General features: G+C 37.4%; 1 protein-coding gene across 2 annotated transcripts in view; it reads left to right on the forward strand.

The window, feature by feature from the left end:
* Positions 1-2,302: 2,302 nt before the first annotated feature.
* The window catches only part of LRRC69 (leucine rich repeat containing 69), a 105,858-nt gene continuing 90,105 nt past the window's right edge, over positions 2,303-18,055 (forward strand). For both annotated transcript variants that reach the window (XM_025394159.1, XM_025394158.1), the window contains exon 1: positions 2,303-2,523. In XM_025394159.1, coding sequence (XP_025249944.1) covers positions 2,341-2,523 — 183 coding nt within the window. In that variant the 5' untranslated portion in view covers positions 2,303-2,340. The remainder of the gene's footprint in view (positions 2,524-18,055) is intronic.

Below are 18,055 nucleotides of genomic sequence, written 5' to 3' on the forward strand. Positions count from 1 at the left end.
GGCCTTTCCTGGTCATCCTGTTTAAAATTGTAAACTTCTCATTTCCCACACTCCCTATTTCTCTTTTTTGCTTAGTTTTTTTCCCTTGGCATGAAATCACCATCTAACATAGTAGATTTACTTATCTGATTGTTTTTCTTCCCCTACTAGAATGGAATTTCCTTGAGAACAGAAATTTTTATCTTTTTCATTCACTCCTGCAACAGTGTTGACTATGTAGTAGGTGCTCAGTAAATATTTGTTGAATAAATAAATAAAGTGATTTCTGAATGCCAAAGGAAGGATTGATTTCTGTTCAGATCACTTTCAGTGCAGAATGTATTTTATAGTGTTTAGGTTTTTGGAAATCCACATCTAAGTGTGTCACATACATGTGTAATCCTAATGCCTCTAAGATGCATCCTATCTGGGTGCTGATGGGGTTGTGATAATAATAAAATGTTACTGGCCACAGCTCCCCTCCCTCTCCTTTTTGTTCCCGTTTTAATGTTTTATTTGGAAATTTTTAAACATATGCAAAAATAATAAGACTAATATAATGAATGTTGATATGGTTTGGATTTGTGTCCCCTCCAAAATCTCATGTTCAATTATAATCCCCAGTGTTGGAGATGGGGCCTGGTGGGAGGTGATTGGATCCTGGGGGTGGAGTTCTCATGAATGGATTAGCATCCCCTCAGTGCTGTTCTGCTGATAGTGAGTGAGTGAGTTATCCTGAGATCTGGTTGTTTAAGTGTTAGCACCTCCTTCCTCTCTGTCTTCCTCTGGCTCTGGCCATGTGAAGTGTTGGCTCCCCCTTTGCCTTCCACTATTATTGTAGGTTTCCTTAGGGCTCCCCAGAAGCTGAGCAGATGCCAGCACCATGCTTCCTGTATAGCCTGCAGAACTGCGAGCCAATTAAACCGCTTTTCTTTATAAATTACCTAGTCTCAGGTATTTCTTTATAGCAGTGCGAGAATGGACTAATACAACCCCCTATGTGTCTATTACTCAGCATTAATAATTATCAACATTTTGTCAATCTTTTTTGATCAGTTTCTTCCACCCAGTTTTCCCCTAGATTATTTTAAAGAAAACTCAAGATATCATTTTATTTCACTTGAAAATTTCAGTATGCATTTCTGAATGTTAAGCACATTTAAAATAAATACTACCACCTTACCATTTTCACACGTAACAGAATTAATTTCTCTCATCTAATAGCCCATGAACAAATTTCCCTGAGATGTTTGTATTCAATTGAAGATTCAAATACAGTCCAGACATTGCATTTAGCTGTTATTTGCCCTAAGTTTCACTTACCTCATAACAGTTTTCCCTCCTTTTTATTAATGCCTTTCATTTGTTGGTGAAACCTTGTGACATGGGACCAGGGACCAGTCCTGTAGAATCTTCCATGTTATAGATTTGACTGAGTGTTTCCCTATAATGAACTTAACTTATTCTCTGGTTCTCTTTTTTTGTAAATCATAGTTAGATCTTGAAGCCATGATTAGATTCAGATTTAATTTTTGGGCAGGAACATTTCATAGGTGGTGCTTCTGTGTACTTTTTAATTCATTACCTCATAAGGCTTATAATGTGATTGTCTCAATTTTATTGAAGCTAAAATTGATTAGTGGGTTATTAACCTGATCACTTGATTATAAAGTTCCTCATCAACCTTTCATCGAATACTTTTAGTCTCCAATTATGATTTTTGCATCGCTCCATTATTTTATTAGAATTTGCAAAAATTGTCATTATTCTAAAGTTATTTTTTCTTTCTCATTTATTAGTTTTGATTCTTGTGAAAAAGAACTTTATTAACTATTAAGATATATTTAAGTACAGTTTGTACTGGAAGAGCAGAATACATGCTTATATTTTTTCCTTTATCAATTTTCAGACTGAGTTGGTGCACTAGTAATTCCCAGTGTGAGTAATGTTTCTTTTTAAAAAATGCCATATGAACTCAGATTTTAATGTATTTTGATATGTCTCAGTCTACTGTAGATTATTTTTTTCTGATCCTTAATATTTTCCATCTTAGACTAGTGGGAGCTCCTAGAAATTCACTTCTGTGTCTTCATTAATCTCTAATAACTTCAACATTGCGGTATAAGCTATCTTAGGCTTACCTGATACATTTCCTGCCCCAAACCTGGACCAGGTACTTTCCCTTCATATCTTTCACATGGGAAAATAATCTAATGCTTCCCGCCTTCAACATGGTGGATCTCAGAATGTTCTTGCTTCTATGACACACCAATTCTGTAATTAGAGGTTCTAAAGCTGTATAATAAAGAACTCTAATCTCTAATGGTTACCTTCTTTGTTTTCTACTTCTTTTCCAAGATCATGACTGAGAGATTGTTAATAAAAGCATTGAGTGGTGGTAAAAACACGAAGATCATTACTTTGAATGGGAAGAAGATGACAAAGATGCCCTCAGCATTAGGAAAACTGCCCGGCCTGAAGACTCTAGTCCTTCAGAATAACCTAATCCCTAAAGTGTGCCCAGAGTTACGCACCTTGACCCAGGTGAGGAACAGTGTTTTGTTGTTGTTGTTTGGTTTTGAAGATGGAAAACAGGAAGAGAGAAAAAAGAGGTAAGAGACAGAACAATAACACTTCGATCTCTGGAGACTTCGGTCTCTGGAGACTTAATGTGGAGTGTAGCAGGAGAGGCATCAGAAGGCTTTATCCCTTAGGGAATTCCATGTGGTAGGGAGAGGAGTTTCAATTTATTCATGTGCTCTTTGGCCCATGTCTGGAATCAGAGGACTGGGTCTCTGCCACACTCATCTTTCTAGAGGCTGTCATCTGGAAAGGGGTTGGAAACCTGGATCTGCTCATCTACCTTGGGGGCTCACATCTGGAAGTAGTTTTGAGGATCCAGGAGATGATGTTCACCCTGGGGACTGTCCTGAAGCTTTTGCTTATGGAATGAAGAGACATTTAGGATGTAGGAAGGGAGTTCCTTTTCAATTTCCTAGGGCAGGCTGAAACTTTGAAATGGCGTGTTGGCAGGGAATAGGAAGGAAGGGACATTTATTTCTCTTGAAATAGTCTTTAAAGGAAGGTTAATATTCTAAATAAAAAATATTCTTTTTTAAAGAGCAATAGCTGACATGAATGAATCCCAGATGCTTGTGTTAAACCTTTCTGCCTAACAATGTGAAACTCTAGCTGCCAAAAATCTTGAGGTTGAGAGAAGGCAAGGGATATTAACTTGGTAATTTTCTTTTTGTTCGCTTCTGAATTGTCATCAGCACAGGAAGAACCTATAAGCAGCTAAGGCATTATAACTCATTAATTTTGAATTTACAGTTCCAAAAAATAAATCTGTATTTTCTTACTTTCACCGTACCTCATTTCCTTTTAGGTTTAAGAAATTGAGTTTGTAATCTGCAGTTGTATCTTTGTAAGAAATAGGGTAACATTTACAAATTTCCCACTTCATTAGTAATTGCAGAAAGTACACTTGTAGTTACAAGACAACAAGGACTTGGAATTTTTTAATAAGAAAGAGGAGTTTCTACGCAAGAGAATTTGGGACTTGACTGAGTCATGAACCTATTCTCTCCTTCTATTTGAATTTATTTCCATTAAAGTAATACCATTGGTTACAGAGAATTAAATATTACAAAAAGTGTATAACAAGAAGCTATCTTCTGTCCTACTTCCCCTCATCTCCAATCCTGATCTTCATGTATAACCACTTTTAACTCATCTATTTTCTTGATTTGTCTATATTTGGCATCATTTTTCTTCATCTTCTAGATAGCTATATTAATGTATCTATTGTATATTGGCCCACATCTGGAATCAGGGGATTAGGTCTACAGGTATCTTTTACATGTAATGTTACTACACCTTTATTTCTTCCTTCATCAACTGCAGTCTCTTTTGACTCCCCACTTCCCCACTTCGTAAGATGACAGTGTCAGCCTCTGTAATCTACCTTCAGCTGTCCTTTCCTCTCCTCCCTCACAAACTCTGAAGTTTTTACTTTTATAAGACTTAGAGCTTTTATATTGTATTAAGTTATAACCATAATTAAGTATTTGTTTTGTGTCTTGGATAACTCTTAACTTCTAAAAATATATATTACTAATAAATAAATATTCACATGGGGTCAATTAATCTATGATTCTATTTTCTTTCTTATATGCAATTTTTGTTCCCTTAGGGTTTCTAATAACCTTTCCTTTGTTCTTGTGCCTTAGCTTTATGGTGGCCTCATTTTATTTCAAACTCGACCATATTATTTTTTTCTGTCAAATGTACTTTTCCTTGAGAGACTTCCCTCTAAGACCCTCCATCCTCTGCCCCAATCTAAGTTGATTGTTATCTAGGTTTGCTAGATACCGTCAGCCAAAGACATTCACTTTGTTGCTCTCTTAAATTGGACCCACTGTTTCCTGTATCCTGTATTTTCCTTTCTTGGCTTGCTCTCTTAGTTTTTCCAGGAGTCTCGAGAAATCATCCTAGTCTGGGTATGTGGTAGTTAAATTGTTTGATCCCTTGCATATCTGAAAATGTCTGTATTCTTGTCTCACACTTGGTTAATAGTTGTTTAGTAAAAAGTTACAGATTCCAAAATATATTTCCATAGGAAAAAGCCCCAAGAGTCTGATTATCATTACATTGTCTTCTTGTGGCTCCCTTTATTACTTCTCTTCTTATTCTTCTATTTAGGGGTAACCTAAATGTAGACTTCTGTTTGTTCACACTCAGTTCCTTCACCAGGGAGCTGGCTCAGTCCAGTGCTTACTTTTAAAGAGGAAATTACACCATTAAGAATTCAACTGATTTGAAACTAGGCTGCTTATAGTCTAGCCTATCTTTAAAGTACTTTAAAAGTCAGATTCAGGCCAATGGCATATGTTTAGCTGTTCATGAGCTAGCAATTTTTCTTATATAGGGTCTTAGAGAGATGGTGGAATTTTGGAAAAAAAAAAAACTTTTTCCCCTGTGTGATGGGAGTTCTAGAAGCATGCTAGATAAAATGTGCTAGAAACCCTTAAAGAATGGTTGTAGATTATCATACAGTTCAGATGTACAGCTCCATCCCTCTCACAGTTGGTAATAAAGGGCAGATGGCCTGGTGCAGTGGCTCACATCTGTAATCCCAGCAGTATGGGAGGCTAAGGTGGGCAGATTGGGCTCAGTAGTCTGAAACCGGCCTGGGCAACATAGTGAGACCTCCTCTCTACAAAAAAATAAAAGTAAAAATTAGTCAGGCACGGTGGCACGTGCCTGTAGTTCCAGAGGATTGCCTGAGCCCAGAATATGGGAGGTTGCAGTGAACTGAGATTGCACCACTGCACTCCAGCCTGGGCTGCAAAGTGATTCTGTCTCATTAAAAAAAGGAAAGGCAGATGAAGGTTTCAAAGAAAGAGACAGCTTAGAGAATTGAAAAGAGCCCTAGATGAGAGTTTAGAAGTGCTGGCACAACTTAACTGGTTGAACCAGCTATATACAAGGCACTTAGTTTCTTTGGGCCTCAATTTCTGCCTAAGCATTGAGGACCATCTGTGTCTCAGGCACTCAGAACTGGTGATTCAGCAATGAGCAAAACAGATGGAAATCCCTGCCCTCGTAGAGTTTATGTTCTAGTCAGGAGTGATGTAAGAAACAAAGAGGGAAAATAGGATGTGAGGTGGTGATTAGTGTTAAGGGGAAAAATAAAGCAGAGAAAAGGGGCAGGGCGTATTGTGTCATTCAGCTGACCTGACTGATGCCACAGAGTGTCTTGTGGGCTTTATAACTTGGTGATGTATATATCAAAATTCAGTGATTATAATTCTTATTCTAACAGTTTTCTCTAAAATTCCCATGTACTTTTAAAGTTAATTTGAACTCTTTCTTATGTTCTATAGTCATACCCTTTATCGATAATGTTTAAAGCTACCCATCTACCTCTGACTTTTGTTTCATTTTGTTTTATGTCTACTGTGTTTATCTTTTGAAGTAGCCTTTTATCATCATACGAAGCCCAGTTTTCCCCAGTATACTGATTTTTTGGTCACATTTCCCACAGAATGTGAAGTATTAAAATAGTCTTGATTTTTTTTTTAAATTCCTATAACAAAAATACTACTTTTAAATTTCTTTACTCGCAAAATGGTAACAGAATAACATCAACCATTTAGTGGGAGCCAAGCGTAGTATCAGGAGCTTATCATTTTCTACAACTTGCAAGAAAGTTATTACCCTCATACTGTTAATAAAACGTAGGGTTCAGGAAGAGGTTAAATTATTTGTCAAAGGTCACTCAACCAGTAAATATAAAATGAGGTCTCCTTGGAGGTTGCTCTCAGATCTGTTGTTGCTCTCAGCTCTATTGTGTTATTTATTATTCTATATATTTACTGTGAAATTTATCAGGGTCTGGTGTTCAATTTATAGTTCTTAAAAACTGAGTTGCCTAAAGATGACTGCTTTGAACACTACATGCATTGTCCCCTCCTCCCATTTGTTTGCATATTTTTTTTTATTTTAAGAGATAGATCTTGCTTGTCACCCAGACTGGAGTGTATTGGTGTGATCACAGCTCACTGCAGCCTTGAACTCCTATGCTCAAATGATCCTCCTACTTCAGCTTCCCAAGTAGTTGGGGCTACAGGCGTGTGCCACTACCCCTGGCTAATTAAAAAAATTTTTTTTTTGTTTGGAGACAGGGTCTCACTTTGTCTCCCAGGCTGGTCTTGAACTCCTGGCTTCAAGCAATCCTCCCACCTCAGCCTCCCAAAGTGCTGGGATTATATGTGTGAGTCACCCTACCTAGCCCATAGTGATTCTTTTATTATGTTTATTATTATTGTTGTTATTGTTATGATTTTAGAGACAGAGTCTTGCTCTGTCTCCCAGGCTGGAGTGTAGTGGCGTGATCTTGGCTCACTGCAACCTCCACCTCCCAGGTTCAAGTGATTCTCCTTCCTCAGCCTCCCGAGTAGCTGGGATTACAAGGTGCCTGCCACCATGCCTGGCTAATGTTTTTGTTTTTTTAGTAGAGACGGGGTTTTGCCATGTTGGCCAGGCTGGTCTCGAACTCCTGACCTCAGATGATCTGCCCACCTTGGCCTCCCAAAGTGCTAGGGTTACAGGCGTGAGCCACCACACCCGGCCCATAGTGATTCTTTTAAGAAATATTTATCATTCATTTTCTTGCATCTATGCTGTTCCCCAGGATATAGATGTGCACAAAGTGTGGTCCCTGCCTTCATGTTTGGGGATTAAATTAAATGTTTTTATATTTAAAGCTCCATGGCTGGCATGTAGAAGCTTTAAATACATTTATGATTAGTGTTACCATTATGATATAACTAGCAACAATGATAAAATGAGGGGGTAGGAGTTCTTTAGTAAATAACCTACTTTAGATCCTACTTCCATTTTTCTTTGCTAATTTAACTAGTGAAGCTGTGGAAAATTTCAGTCACTTCTAATGACAATGAAAAAAATGGGTTAATGTCCTATAATTTATGGTGAATGCATTTGGACTGTGGCTCTTGAAGTATGGGGATGTCAACAATTTTCAGACAAACACTTTATGAATTTTGAGGGCAAAGATCTTGTCTTGTCCCTATTGCTTTTTATTTACTAACTCATATAATGTCAACATGAGTGAAAAGGAAGTAATTTTCAAAGTCCAGCTTAACCAAACACATGTAGGAACAAAGGTTCCTCATAGGTAAAACAAATAGCCATCATCGCTAATTGTGTGCAGCATTGTTGACATGCATCGTAAAGTCCAATGGCAGTGTGGCAAAGTTCCCCTTAAGCTGCTCACACGTGCAGCCGACCAGGACAAAGATATGGTCTGCCATAGCTTTTTATTTGGCCATAAACAATTGACAGTAAATAAGACCAACTCTAACCAGATTTGAGTAGTTTATAAACTTACTAATTGTGTCCTTAATCTCTCCTTTTCATACTTTTGCTGTCCTTAATGACCCTTTAACCCAATCGACTTCATTCATTCATACATTAAACAACTAATTATGTGTGCCTGCAGTGGAGTAGGCACTCTACTAGGTGGTAGCAGTACAAAAAGGATCAGAATCATTCATATGTCCCTATTAGGTGTGGACCACGGAAGCCAAAGGATCGGACATCCCTGATAAAGAACAAGTTATGCAGAGGAATAGGAAAGGAATGACCATGAGCAAAGACTTCCCCTAACTCTTCCTCCCTGGGCATTCTGGTCTCACTTTCTAACCCAAGCAGAACAGAGAAGATCCATGTCCCTTATACTGTTTGTCAACGTCAAGCCTTTCTCTTCTCCTGTTCCATCCACTTAAAATCTGTTCTTTCTTCATCAGTAAGGTAATGCCTCCTATTTCCTAAGCCTTGCTCTCAAAACAGGGATTCATTATCCTGTTTTGTTGTGTCCTTTCCTGGTACAGGGGCACATAGTGAGTACCTTCTCTCCAGGAACCGTTCACGTCTCCTTTGCCTGTCCTTTCATGTTGAGGCGTGTATTAGGTCTCCTGAACCCCCTGCTGGAAATCCAGTTTCTCTCTCTGCTGGCAGGCATCTAGAAAAGACCCAGGCCTCTTCTTTCCTTCACCAGTGATGTAGAACAACTGATATACTCTATCTGTAGACCTGCCTTGATTCATCTGAAAAGTGGGCCTCGTCATTCTTGGCTCCTAAAGTTGCCATCACTGTTATCTACCTAATATAGAATGCCTTATCCATATTGGTTCCATAGAAAATTTTAGCCGAACCTTCATTAAAACTTCCAAACACTTAAGATTTTACATTTTAATTGAATGTCATTTTAATTGAATGTTAAGATTTTACATTTTAATTGAATTCTAATAATTTGAAACTCTTGTCCTTCCTTCTTATTCTTTCCTTATGAAGCTTTTGATGGGATATTAAAAGGTAATGCCTTGATAATCTTTTTACTGTTAATGCCAGTAGAAAATCCTCCTTATATTTCATGACACTGAGCTTAACTTTGGGATTTAAGGGGCCAGCAGTAAGAGGTTGTGGGGATCTCCATGAAATATCTAGAAATTAGATAACATGCTGACCCATGGAAACTTCCTCTCAGTTTCTAGTGAAGTTATAATTGTTTTGAGAAATATGACTTTGTTAAGAAGTTACTGCAAAATTAAATAGTAGCTTTGAAATTGGTAGTTACTCATATAAATAAATTCCTTCAGGAAGAGCTGGACTCAGAAGCAGTTTGGCAGTTGTATTGAACAGCAGTTTTAAGAATGCCACAGATTTATTTAAAAAAAGGTATTGATAAGAATTAGCAAATTGAACCATAAATTGAACCTCCCCCATACCTTGGCCATACACATGCTAATTCAAAAATGTAAAATCCAGTTATTATTCCCTCATTAATTTGATTCAATTACTTTTACAAAATAGCTTACAGAACCTGACACATGTATACTATTTGATTATAGTAAATATGAATATTCACTCTTAAGGAAGTTAAAGATTTGTATTTCACATAGTAGTTCAAACCTATTTATACATCTTATAGGCAAATAATCTAATAGTTTATTCCAAAATGGTATAACCATGATTTAGTTTTGGAAGACAGTCTTCCAGATAAAGATGGACATTTGAGAATTTTTTTTTTTAATACTTAGAAAGGTTTTATCTGGTCAGGTGCAGTGGCTCATGCTTGTAATCCAAGCACTTTGGGAGGCTGAGGTGGTGGGGATCCCCTGAGGTCAGAAGTTCAAGACCAGCCTGGCCAACACGGTGAAACCTCGTCTCTACTAAAAATATAAAATTGGCTGGGTGTGGTGGTACATGCCTATAATCCCAGCGACTTGGGAGACTGAGGCAGGATAATCACTTGGACCTGGGAAGTGGAGGTTGTAGTGACCTGAGATCTTGCCATTGCACACCAGCCTGGGCATCAAGAGCAAAACTCTGTCTCAAAAAAAGACGGGGGTGGGGTGGGGGGGTATCTAAGTTAGTCAAAACCAAGTAATTAAAATATAAAATAAGTAGCATAGAGTTTTCTAGTGATAATTAATAGCTACAAACATGGAATAATTAAACATTAAGAGAGGCTGTCTGGTCCAAGTTCTAGGCCTACATATGATATGCACTACATTGAATTGAATATAGGGGTTAGTGAGAATGAGCAGAAGGCTAGAATAAAGAAAGCATGCAGCTCATTAGAAGGAAATAAATCAAGCTGGACAAATTAGAACAGATTGAGCTCAAAAGATATTTGATTTTGAAAATAAAAACTGATGTGGATCCACAGTGACTATTCCATAGTTTGAGTCTTTACAGAGATGATCCAAGCAGGCATCATTCAACTAATATTTATTGAGCAACTATTATATTCCAGATATTGTTCTTTGAATGCTAGATGAATCACAGAGAGACCCTGTCATTGGAAAATTTCCAATTTAATAGTAGAGGTAAAATATACATGTGAATCATGGAATCAACATAAATGTCCATCAATGATAGGCTGGATAAAGAAAATGTGGTACATATATACCATGGAATACTATGCAGTCATAAAAAATGAGATTATGGGTCGGGTACAGTGGCTTGTGTCTGTAATCCCAGCACTTTGGAGGCCAAGGCAGGTGGATCACGAGGTCAGGAGTTCAAGACCAGCCTGGCCAAGATGGTGAAACCCCGTCTCTACTGAAAATACAAAAAATTAACTGGGCACGGTGGCAGGTGCCTGTAATCCCAGCTACTCTGGAGGCTGAGGCAGGAGAATCGCTTGAACTCAGAGGGTGGAGGTTGTAGTGAGCCGAGATCGTGCCACTGCACTTCAGCCTGGGCGACAGAGTAAGACTCTGTCTCAAAAAAAAAAAAAAAAAAAAAAAAAAAAAAAAGGGATTATGTCATTTGCAGGGATATGGATGGAGCTGAAGGCCATTATTTTTAGCAAACTAACACAGGAAGAGAAAACCAAATACCACATGTTGTCACTTATAAGTGGCAGCTAAATGATAAGAACATATGGACACATAGAGGGGAATAACACACACTGGGGCCTATCAGAGAGTGGAGGCTGGGAGGAGAGAGAGGAGCAGGAAAAATACCTAATGGCTACTAGGTTTGGTACCGGGGTGATGAAATAATCTGTACAACAAACTCCCATGACACAAATTTACCTATGCAACAAACCTGGACATGTATGTACCCCTGAATTTAAAAGTTAAAAAAATAAAAAATATATATACACAAGTCCTTATAATATAGATAATAATAATTGATAATTGATAATGGAAAGTACATTGTGCTATGCAAATACAAAAGGAGGATGCTTTCATGGGGAAGATGGTAAATCTCAAGGGGAAGCATTAAGCATGAAAATATGTTATAATTATTGGAGAACCAAGATACTGTTAGTATTTAATGAAAACAAAATCCTGAAACACATTATTACTGCAGAAACAATAAAGAATTTTTATCCAGCAAAATTAACGTCCTGCTGTGGCCATTTTTCTCATTCCATGAAAATGTCATTCAGAAGTGGCTGTGACCTGGGACCTCAAAGCCGTGAGCTCTCTGCATGTACTTGTGCTCCAGACCCAGCTCTGCTGCTGCTCTGCATGCACTTGCACTTCAGACAGTGGCATCTCTGTGGCCCTGTCTGGACCACAGAGGTGGTCCTCTGACATGCCCATTTGCTGGACCTAACACCAATGGGCATCCCCTTGGCCACAACCTCCCCTGATAGAAGGAAAAGAGATCAGCAGCACTCCAGCACCTTTTACCGCCGAGGACCCCAATATATGCAAATCAATCAATGTGATACAACACATTAACAAAACAAAAGGAAAAAAAAAACCCAGCTCATTATCACAATAGATACAGAAAAAGCATTTGACAAAGTTCAGCATCCATTCATGATTAAAGCTCTCAAAAAAATAGGTATAGAAGGAATTTACCTTAACACAGTATAGGCCATATATGAAACTCCCACAACTGACGTCATAATCAGTGAGGAAAAGCTGCAGGCTTTTCCGTAAGATCTGGTACAAGGAAAGAATACTTACTTCTCTACTTTTCAACATAGTACTGGAAGTCATAGCCAACAATTAAATAAGGAAAAAAAAAAGGGCAACCAAATCAGAAAATAAATAATGTTATCTCTGTTTGCAAATGACATGATTGTGAACATAGAAAACTCTAAAGACTCAACTGAGTCTAAAGACTCAATGAAAAACCTGTTAGAACTAACAAATGAATTCAGTCAAGTTGCAGGTTATAAAATCAACATACAAAAATCAATCATGTTTCTATACACAAGGAATAAAGTATCTGAAAAGGGAATTAAAAAATCAAACCATTTACAATAGCCATAAAAATAATAAAGTGCTCACGAATAAACAACCAAACAGGTCAAAGATTTATACAAGAAAAATTATAAGACATTAATAAAGGAAGTTGAAAAAAATACATGTAAATGGAAAGACATCCCTTCTTCATAGATAGGAAGAATTAATATTTTTAAAATGTCCATATTACTGGAAGTGATCTGCATATTCAATGCAATTTGTATCAAAATCCCAATGGTATTCTTCACAAAAATAGAAAAAAAATTCTAAAATACATATGGAACTACAAAAGAACCTGAATAGCCAAAACATTATTGAGCATAGACATGAAAACTAGAGGCATCATACCTCCTGATTTCAAAATATATTACAAAGCCACAGTAATCAAAACAGTATGGCTTAGGCATAAAAACAGACGCATAGACCAATGGGACAGAATAGAGAGCCCAGAAATAAATCCATGTATGTATGATCAACTAATGTTTGAAACATGTGAGAAAAAGGGACCAGGAAGGAACTGTGGCGAACTGGTAGCTCATACATGCATAGTCAATAGGGGACATTGACAATAGGGGACAGTCCATCCAGTCCCCAGCACTGGTGAATTTTTGTCACAGCAGGATTGTATATTTAAAGGTTCTGTGGAAGCAAATACTATTTTTTAAAAAATACTGTGTCTATTAGTCATACCGGTTTCTGAGCTAAGAGTTTAGGCTTAATTCAGCAAATGGGGTGCATTGCTCTCTACGTACTAAAGTATGCAGGAATATTTCTTTAAACTTTTCCAATCTAAATGTTTCTTAAATTTTTGCCCAAACATCTGGGAAGATATACCAGTCTCTTAGTTTCTATCAGATATCTCCCTTTTTGTAATTTGTAAATCAAAGTGATTTTCTAAATTCAGTCAAATAGGAGAGGAAAATAGAGTTGCTGTTGGTAACTGTGCCTCATAACTATGGTTAGCGAGTTCTGAGGGTGAAACAAAGCTGACCCTGGAGTTGCGCCTTGGCACTGCCAGCAAGACTGCTTCAGGTTCCTTGCCCGTGGTTGACCCTGCACATGGAGATCCTGCCGATCCCACTTATATTTATAGGTGTCACTCCTGCAGGTAAGCCTAACATACATGGCTCTTCACCGTGAGCCAGGTAATGAATATATGTGTGTAATTTAATCATGATTTATAATCTATTAAATTTAATATCCCATGCCTAATAAGAGAGTGCTTGTGAATTTAGAAATATTTGAAAAAATGAGTTAGAAATTAAGAAAATAAGCAGGTTTAAAATTTGAAAACCAGTAAAGTATCAATATGTGTGTACGTGTATATGTGTGTGTGTGTATCAGGTGTTTACTGCATTTCTAGCACCATACCTGGTGCTAATTAAAAGATTATCATTTAATAATATCTGCTGTTTGCCTGGCACTTTATTAAACTGTCTCTAATCCTTAAGACTACCCTAAGAAGTAAATGCTAGCATCCCCATTTTTATAAAGAAATAGAGGCTTAGGAATTTGAGTGACTTGTCCAAGATCACATATCTGGTACATTGCATAGCAAATAGACTGTGCTTTGCCTACTGCACAATACAGACTCAAGAGTGTACACATGATAGGACAAGGATATTTAAGAATTCCATGTGTTGTATTCCATTTCATTTTGTGAGCATGTGTATGTGTGTGAGCATATGTGTCTGTATACATATATATATATATTTGTATCATGTGCATATGTATGATCATTCTGAGCAATAGTAAATTCTTTTTAAAGATACGCAGTATATTATTGAAGACAGTGCAGGGTAGAAGTTAGGAATACAGACCATAGAATGAACCTATGTCATGTTTCACCATAAATCATAGCCTGGACTTCAGATCCCTTTTCTGTAAGATCAGGGTTATTGCGAGGTCCACATTAGACAATGTTCTGCTTGGCACAGTGTTTTATATCTTTGGCACATAATTTATATTTAAATTAAATATTAGCCATTTGTATTGTCATTAATAGATTAATCAGTATGTTTTCTTCTTAAATTTCTTGTCTTCTTCTCTCCTACTTACAAAAAAAATCACTACACATTGAACCTAGATTCTATAATTCAAAGGCATCAATGGACATTGAGATGCTTGCCTCATATCCAAGATGTAAGAGAAAGTGCACATGCCTATTTTAAGGCAGGCCACAGATAGGCTATAACTTTCAGTTATGAGTGGGTCAATACAATCAAACAAATCAAATAAAATTTAGTAAGAGCATAGACAGACAGTATTTGGAGCAAGTATACAAAGACATAGAAAAGACTATCTACAGGGAGGTTAGAAACTTTTAGGATATACTGGGTAGATAAATTTTAGGTTCATCTTTTGGGAAGCTGTTTAGATGTAATCTAACAGGATTGAATTAAGGAAATTTAAGTCATAATACATCCATTCTTTGTATCTTTTGCTATGTAATGCTACAGGCAGGCAGTAATAAGTACTAGGTTGATTGCAATGAGATAGAACTGAAAAAGGTACATCTGAAAGGATTTTTAAAACTAAAATTTGGTGGCAGATTGAATTTAGGTGGAGGGAGGGAAAGATGTTCTAGGTAGCTCCAATGTTTGGCCACCACGGGTTTATGAGAAGTGGCAGAAACAGATCTAGTTTTTCCAAGGGGCATAGTCCAGTTTTATACTTGGAATTTAGAGTGATCCGCTGGAGATATCTTAGAAGCCAAAACTAACAAGATCCACTTTTTTTTATTTTTTTATTTTTTTATTTTTTTTAACAGGGATAAATGTAAATTCCTACATTAGATTAAGAAATGAATTCAATTGCACAAGTCCAGGATGTGGGATATCTGCTTGACAGTTAGCTTAGGGGTTTTTGTTGGCCACAGACAAAACTAATTATTCACCAACAATGTGCCCTGTTGCTGAAAGAGTACATGCCATGTTAGGCTGCATAATAGAAGTGTTGTCATGCTCCTAAGGGAGACCTGTGGTTCCACCAGCATATATGCTATGAGAGCTGATTTCTTGTCTTACCATAGACTCCATGTTTTCAGAGAGGAGTGCTCACAAAAATTAGAGAGTGGTCAGTATGGTCAGGGGTCTGGAAATTATGTCCTGAGGGAAATAGTTAAGGGGAAAATGGAACAAATTAGAGGGAATATGATAGCAATCTTCAAAACTTTGAAAGATTGTCATGTGAGAGAGAAGGAATGCAAATATTTATTATGATTGCTGTGAGAAGAATTGGGTAGAAATTTCAGAGAACCTAAACATTAAAAAATTAGATATAGATAGCTAGATCTTCCTAACAAGATAAAAGTGCTACCCATTAATGGGTGTGCTCATAGGGAAAGTATATAATTGCCCACCTGCATTCTGTATATTGGTCTATGTGACTTGTAAAATTTCCTTCTAGGTGAGGTGTGGTGGCTCATGCCTGTAATCCCAGCACTTTGGGAGGCTGAGGCAGGCTGATCACTTGAAGCCAGGAGTTTGAGACCAGTCTGGCCAACATGGCAAAAATCCCATCTCTATTAAAAAAAAAAAAAACAGCAAAGTATAGTGGCACATACCTGTAATCCCAGCTACTTGGGAAGCTGAGACATGAGAATCGCTTGAACTCAGTAGGCAGAGGTTGCAGTGAGCTGAGATCATGCCACGGCACTCTAGCCTGGGCGACAGAATGCGACTGTCTCAAAAAAAAGTTCTTCTAATTGTTAGTTGCTATAATTCTGTGGCTCATGGGTCTATGAGTAGCAGTGGTGTCTTTCAATCTATAGCAATCAGTAGCAATGCTGTCTTTCCATCTATAACCATACCAATTTCCAAGGGACAGAGAATACCAATAGAACTTCATTCTATATGTAAATTATTGAAGAGATGCAAACTTTAAAGCTTATCAAATAGTTGTCCGTCTTATGACTAAAGCCTTCCTTCAGGAACTACACATAACCATAGAGAATGTTACTAATGAAACACTGTAAATTCTTTCTGGATATCTGCTATTTCTGCAGCTCTTTGTTAGTAAAACACCATTTGAAACAACTTTGTCAAAGCATTCCAAATATCTTACATCAAATATCATCTTCTCAGAGTCCTTCTCTAATGACCCTATCTAGTCCTGAGTTACTTTCCATCACATTATCCTGTTTTCTTTTTTTTTCATATTTAAGACTAACTACTAACACACTATTTATTTGTTTTTTTATTTGTTGTCTGACTCACTTCCCAACATAGAAGCATTGTAGAGAGGGATCTTGTGTGTCTTGTTCACTCTTCCTCCAGCATTCAGAAATAGTACCATAATAGACATATCTTAAACGCAATTGAATTAATGAAACATCTAGGTTGGGGCTTGAGATGTTTCTCAAAGGTAACTCAATCCTTGCTACAGTGTTTCTGGACCTTTCTGTATAATTTAAGTAATCTACACTGAAGCTCTGACGTATTTGCCATGGTGACAGAGTATAAATGCTACTACCTAGTCTTTAATTTAAGATGTAAATTTAAATTTATGAATTTAAAGGCAATCAGTGAATCTTCCTTTGGTTATCCTATGCTATGAACACTATTCCCAGTCCCACTCACATGATTTGAGTTTTGACTCTGAAATACTTTACAATTTGAGGTTTTTATGTGAACCCTCTTCCTCTTCTCCAAGCTACATTCTTGGTTGCAGAGCTCAGAATTTCACATGGTAGCTTTTTCCAGTCAAAGGACCATGTAGTTAATGCATTATCCAGATAAAATGTCTTTTCCTAGGTCATCTATCCATTTTACAATATCTTGGGAGCTAAGTGGGATGAGATAATCAACTGTGGTTGTTGCTCACCCTACTACATTCGCCTAGATTGCCTTTCAAAGTGACCCTTTCCTTTTCCTCAAACCTCCTAATCTCTTACTCTCAGCAGATGGCTTTGTTTCATATTTCCTTGAGAAAACAGACACCATCCTTCAGGAACTCTCTCATGTTTTCATCACAAATTCATCTACTTATCTGATCCTCACTCACCTTTTCTTACCTTCCTTCCTACTACCCTTGATGAAGAGCCCTTACTCTTATCTAAGGCCAGCACCCACTTGTACTTTGTACCTATTTCATCTTCTAAAGGATTTTGATTCTGTGAGTGTCCCCATATTTAAGGCATGAGTTTCTAATCCTTACAGGGTTATTTCCATCAGCACATAAATAAGCTAATCTATCATTTGTCTTGGGCCAGGGGGAAACTCCAACTTCTTCATTTTCTAGTCTCCCTTTATAGCAAAAGTTCTTACAATAATTGTCTATTAGTCATTGTCTTTGCTTTCTCACATTTTCTGCACAGCCCACTTCAATCAGACTTTCTTCCCCAACACTTCACCCCTATTTTCAAGGTCACTAATCACTTTCCGATTGCTAAATCCAGTGGTTATTTCTATGCTTTAATTTTATTTAGTCTTCCCCTGGGATATGTCCCAAATCTTCCTTCTTAAAATACTTTTTTGTTTCTTTTGCTTTTCCCTTGGATTCTGTTACACTATATATCTTGGAAATCCTGAAACATAAGATTTTTGTAATATTGAGGCATTTCTCTCAGAAGAAACCTGTCTGGGAGTGAGGGAATCTGGACAGGACAGGGAAAGAACCTGAATAAAGTGGTGGTTCCAGGAGAAATGTAGTTTCAGCCCAATCCCTTCAGAGCTTTGGGGCATGCCCTGTAGCACAGAGGCAAAGGGGTTGGGCTGTTATGTCCTGGCATCTGTCATGGTCTAGCAGCTGTCTGGGAGGATGGAGCAGAGGCA

This window comes from Theropithecus gelada, chromosome 8 (genome assembly GCF_003255815.1).
Source record: "Theropithecus gelada isolate Dixy chromosome 8, Tgel_1.0, whole genome shotgun sequence".
NCBI lineage: Eukaryota > Metazoa > Chordata > Mammalia > Primates > Cercopithecidae > Theropithecus > Theropithecus gelada.